The sequence below is a fragment of the Symphalangus syndactylus genome, chromosome 17 (assembly GCF_028878055.3).
Source record: "Symphalangus syndactylus isolate Jambi chromosome 17, NHGRI_mSymSyn1-v2.1_pri, whole genome shotgun sequence".
Lineage (NCBI taxonomy): Eukaryota > Metazoa > Chordata > Mammalia > Primates > Hylobatidae > Symphalangus > Symphalangus syndactylus.
The window spans coordinates 71,928,264-71,934,263 of record NC_072439.2 but is presented as its reverse complement, the minus strand read 5'-3'; the positions used below and the strand labels follow the sequence as shown (position 1 = coordinate 71,934,263).

Here is a 6,000-nt window from a genome sequence, read left to right as displayed (position 1 = left end):
AGTGTGTATGTTAAGAGATTGATCTAAAGATTCTATTCTTATTGTGTATATATAAACCCAGAAAGCTGTGGAATCTACCATAAATCTGAAAAATGTCCAGCATTAATTACAAAAGAATGTTAAATAAAATTCCTGTTTCATTAGTGAACCATCATGATTACATAAGGTGTATTTTCATGCATTTATTTGGCTTTTGTCACTGGACTATTCCTTATGGAGATGAACATCTCAGTATGTCTGTTTTCTACATTTAACATCAAGGGCAGAGGTTGTTTTTATTAGCCTTATTTAGCATCGTGCACAGTAAATTCCAGTGTATTCTGGAATAACCTAGGGATATAAGCTATTCAGATTTTTATTTTTTGAGACAAGTGTCTTGCTATGTCACCTGGACTGGAGTGCTCACTGCAGCCTCACCCTCCAGGGCTGATGCAATCTTCCCACCTCAGCCTCCCGAGCAGCTGGGATGACAGGAATATGCCACCACGCCCAGCAAATTGTAGAGATGGTGTTTCACTATGTTGCCCAGGCTGGTCTCGAACTCCTGGTCTCAAGCAATCCACCCACTTTGGCCTCCCAAAGTCCTGGGATTACAGGTGTCAGCCACCACACCCAGCCATCTGGTTCTTAACTGATCCTTAAGTTCTAGAGTAAACAAGAGCAAATGTAGGAAAGGAGACCTTCAGATAGACCAAATGACTCATTGTTAGGCGCTGTCCACAAAGCAAGCTGTTGAGTTTCAAGGACTGGAGATTGGTTGTACCTTTCGGGGAGAAACTGGTTATCCCAGTGATGGAATGCCTTAATGAAAAATTTCCCTAAAGCTTCAAGTTCCTCTGTGGAGTCTGTTTTAGGATTTTATTAACTCACAGAAAACAACCAAATTCATGATGTGATACAGGGAATAGCCTGGAAAGTACTTTCTTAATACTGCCTAGAACTTCATTTTAAGCAAGAGTTGAAATTAGGATAAAATAATTATCCTATCTGGGAAGGCTGGGTGCGGTGGCTCATGCCTGTAATCCCAGTGCTTTGAGAGGCTGAGGCAGAAAGATGGAGGAGTTCAAGGCCAGCCTGGACAACAGTGAGATCCTGCCTCTACCAAAAAAAAAAAAAAAAAAAGACAAGAAAAAAGAAAGTAAAGGCACTCACACTGTTTATATAGACACTAGCTACGATATGGACACTAGTTACAATTGAAAAAGAATAGTGGATTTTAGACCACTGTAAAGCATAAAGAGATAATCTGTTCTGAATCTGTTTAAATTTGCTTCGGTTTTATTTATTTACTGAGACAGAGTCTTGCTCTGTCACCCAGGTTGTTGTGCAGTGGCGTGATCTCGGCTCACTGCAAGCTCTGCCTCCCAGGTTCACGCCATTCTCCTGCCACAGTCTCCCCAGCAGCTGGGACAATAGGCGCACACCGCCAGGCCTGGCTAATATTTTTGTATTTTTAATAGAGACGGGGTTTCACTGCATTGGCCAGGATGGTCTCAATCTCCTGACCTCGTGATCTGCCCGCCTTGGCTTCCCAAAATGCTGGGATTACAGGCGTGAGCCAGCGCGCCTGCTATTTATTTTTTGAGACAGTTTTACTCTTGTTGCCTAGGCTGGAGTGCAGTGGCGCGATCTCGGCTCACTGCAATCTTTGCCTCCCAGGTTCAAGCTTCTCCTGCCTCAGCCTCCTGAGTAGCTGGGATTACAGGTGCCCACCACCATGCCCAGCTGATTTTTTGTATTTTTAGTAGAGACGGGGTTTCATCATGTTGACCAGGCTGGTCTCGAACTCCTGACCTCAGGTGATCCACCCACTTTGGCCTCTCAAAGTGCATGGATTACAGGCGTCAGCCACTGTGTCCACCCTTGCTTCAGTTTTAAAACCAGTTAAAATGTTCTACGTTCAGCTGATGTCTTACTAATTAGTTTTCCAATTAGAAGAGATGAATGGAAAGATGAGTTAAAAATATAGTGGAGAGGGTTGGGTGTGGTGGTCATGTCTACAATCTAAGCACTTTGGAAGGCCAAATTGGGTGGATCACTTGAGCCCAGGAGTTTGAGACCAGCCTTGGCAACAAAGCGAGACCTCATCTCTACCAAAAACAACAACAACAAAACAGCCATGTGTCTCTGGTGTATGCCTGTAGTCCCAGCTACTCCAAGCTGAAGATCCCATGAGCCTATGAGTTCAAGGTTATAGTGAGCTATGACCATGCCACTGCACTCTAGCCTGGGTGACTGAGTGAGACCCTGTTGCTAAAATAAACAGTGGAGAATATTTTAATTCCTAATTTTTAATAATATCTACATTAATAAATATAACATTAAAAATGTTTTGAGAGACAGGGTCTCACTTTGTTGCCCAGGCTGGAGTGCAGTGGCATGATCATAGTTCACTGCAGCCACAACCTCCTGGGCTCAAGCAATCTTCCCACCTCAGCCTCCTGGGACTATAGGCACTTTGCCGGCATGCCTGGCTAATTTCTTATTTTTCTGTTTGTAGAGATGGGGTCTCACTATATTGCCCAGGCCAAACTCAAACTCCTAGAGTCAAGTGATCCTCCCCACTCAGTCTCCCAAAGTGCTGTATGAGCCACTATGTCCAGCTAAATATAACATTATTAAATGTAAATACTACAGCATCAGTTCTACCAGAACGCTGCTTTAAGTACAGCAAAATTCCAAACTCTAAAATTTTCATTTTTTCTTGAACAAATTTTGATGCATCTTTGTTCTTATACAAATTTCTGACATACTACATATGAAAAATGATCCACTCTCAATGGGTATTATACATTTTATTTAAAGACTTCAAAGTAAAAAAAAAAAAGGTACAGAAATACAGATTACATTATGATGACCACAGTAGTATTCTACATGACAAAAATAAAAACAGATTTAAGTAAATGTACCGGCACTGAATAAGCATTTACTTAACATCCAATCCAGGCTGCATATGCACAAAATGATCTGACCACATGCTTATGCAAAATAAAGTTTTTCTTAGAACGCCAAAATTCCAACCATTTTGACTGTCCACTGCCTACTCCCCTGTTGAGTATTTTGAGTGAACTTCTACAGAATATAAAAACAATTGGCATGGCACTTAAAGACTGCAAAAAACAGAACACAATTAAAAACATTTATAATGCATTTCTGTATAAAATATACATTGTAAATCTTATTAGTTAAAGAAAGATTTAAAAACAAAAGACCACCCTGAATAATGGTTAAAACCTCATCATAGAAAAATGCTCATCATTTTGTACATTATTGATAGAAACTACTGAGAGGTTTTTTTGGGGGGCTGGTGGGAAGGTAGATACCTAACTTAAAGATTCATTCAAAATTTGCTTTAAATTGTGGGTAATAACTCACTGCTTACCCCTTCTCAAAATGTTTTATCATGAATACTCTAATATTTAACCACAAGACAAACATAAAGAATAACCTGAAGAAGGTGTTTCTCAAAGTGAGGTCGAAGGCCCCAAAAGAAGTCTAAGGTGGGCCCACTAGTGTGCATTTTAAGCCAACTTCCTAGGTGATTATTTCACATTCCCAAATCTGAGAACTAATGCCCTATGGGAAACAGCACCACTTAAAAGCAAGGCCATAAACATATTTCTGACATGAGATACAGAATTCTAAGTTTATGATTTGAAGTGAATACTGCTTTTTGTTTTAAAACAAGTTTCAGGTGTTAAGAGAAACATATTAAATAAACATGTGGATGTATATAAACATTTTCCTTTGAGGTTTTCATTGCTTTCAGACTTATGCTATTTGAAGGAAAGAGAGTACACAGCTAGAAACTTTGGAAAAATGACATTTCCAATGAAATGTAGCATCCACCCCTCCAAAAAAAAGGTAATTTATTAAATGCCTACAAGTTTTAAAACAGTTGAAATTTAAACTAGATAACTTTCCTAAAATTAAGTTTTACTAAGATTAAAAAATTTTAAGTAATTTAGATAATCATGGTTACTTTTTAAGTCTCTTTTCATTAAAAAAATATTTAAAATAAACAACAGAAGGATGCTATATTTGGCACCCCTTTAAATAATAAACTGCTAAACACTAATATTAATAAAAAATAATCCGAGGAACTCTGCCTCTGAAATGTATTCTACTATGTGTTACATGTGTTATCCAGTTAATAAAAACTCACTGAAAGAGCTGATACTGTGATGTGTGTGAGTGTATGTGTGTGTCCTGAACATTTATTCATGCCTACTTTATTTTTCTGATTTCACTAAAGACTCTACAAACAGGGTCCAATCATATAGATAACGTGGTTTAGGGGAAGAAATGAGCATAATTAAGATACCCTACTTAAAAAATAAATAATTTTCCTGTATGCTAAATTATAAGGGAAAAATATTATACATTCTGCCTCCACTGAATACATGGAATGCTTTTACAAGTTTGGTAACAATAATGAGTGCCTCATTTGAATCAAGTCACAAAAAGCAACTGTGGGGATTCACTCTCCAATAGGAAATAAAAATATTACCACTGTACTTTTCTGTGTCTATTTTAAATTTGTTTTTTTCCTTTCTATATACTGAGTAATTTTCCACTCAACTGCATCCTTGGTCTTTTGCAGTATATATATTAACACTGCAGTTAAAGTTTCCAATAAAGGGATAGGCTCAGGAGCTACCCCGTTAACATACTTAAAAAGAAAAATCACTTGTGCCAGTTTTGCAAAAATAGTTAATGATTTGGAATCTGATTCATAATAAAAAGTGTCTGTTTTTTAACTCAAGAAGAATTTTCCAATTTGGTTTTTGTTTTGTTTTGTTCTGAGACCAAGTCTCACTCACTGTGGCCCAGGCTGGAGTAATCCTGGCTCACTGCCAACTCCATCTCCTGGGTTCAAGCGATTCTTCTGCTTCAGCCTCCCGAGTAGCTGGGATTACAGGTATGTGCCACCATGCCCAGCTAATTTTTGTATTTTTAGTAGAGACAGGATTTCACCATGTTGGCCAGGCCGATCTCGAACTCCTGACCTCAAGTGATCTGCCCGCCTCAACCTCCCAAAGTACTGGGATTTTAGGCGTTGAGTCACTGCACCCAGCTGAATTTCCCAATTCTAAGCAAGCAGCATCTTCTATTACCAATTTAATAACTGCTGCCTTAAAAAATAACTTATTTATCCAAGGCAATAAAATTTACACCTGAATTTTTAAACATAAAGAACTCCAAAACTAATAGGTAATATAAAAAGTTGTTGCATTTTATATTAATCTTTTATTTCAAAATTAAACCCTGAAATGATTTAACACAGAATGACAAAAATTATGGGAGGTTTATGATGTAATCCCACTATGTGCCTTAATGCAACAGATACTTTTTCAATGCAGTGGTTTTTGCTTTTTTTTTTTAAACAAAAAAGATAACTTCATTACTCATCTGTAGGCCTTTTAAAAACTGAAAAACCAGTTCAACTAAATTTTGGCATGATTGTCTGGAAGCTAGTAGTATTAATTTCTTTTTCATAGTAAAACAGATGTAATAATTGATTCATATAGTCTATGAGAGAAGATATTGGGTGTTTTTTTGTAGGTGGCAAATATAAAATGGTTAATTGTATCCAGGCTGGCAGCAAGTTTATCCATGCATTAAATGGCAACATGAGTAGAATACATGGTTGAAAAATGAGGATCAGACACATTCTTCTGCAGACATCAAAAGAGGATTGATATACTCAAAACCTTCAAATTCAGACTGATCAATCTTCCTCACAATGTCACTGTTGAAAGAAAAATAAATTTATTTTGATCATAATCAAGATTTCTTCAACCTTTAAATGGTAAAATAAGATTAAAAAACAAATAATTAGGCTAATTGTACTGAAAGAAAATCTATAAATTTTTAGATTAATCCCCCAAATTTTCTAGACGAATCAAGAATGGAGTACTGAAAATTAAAAAAGCCCCGATAATCCCACAAGCAAGTTTAGAGCCAAAAAGGAGTTCAAAACTGAGGACTGCGAATAAA

The 6,000-nt window shown here is 37.3% G+C and overlaps 1 protein-coding gene across 1 annotated transcript in view; it reads right to left on the bottom strand.

The window, feature by feature from the left end:
• Positions 1–2,780: 2,780 nt before the first annotated feature.
• PRKCI (protein kinase C iota) overlaps positions 2,781–6,000 on the bottom strand; it is an 89,931-nt gene continuing 86,711 nt past the window's right edge. Inside the window, exon 18 of the mRNA XM_063621632.1 lies at positions 2,781–5,752. Coding sequence (XP_063477702.1) covers positions 5,665–5,752 — 88 coding nt within the window. The 3' untranslated portion in view covers positions 2,781–5,664. The remainder of the gene's footprint in view (positions 5,753–6,000) is intronic.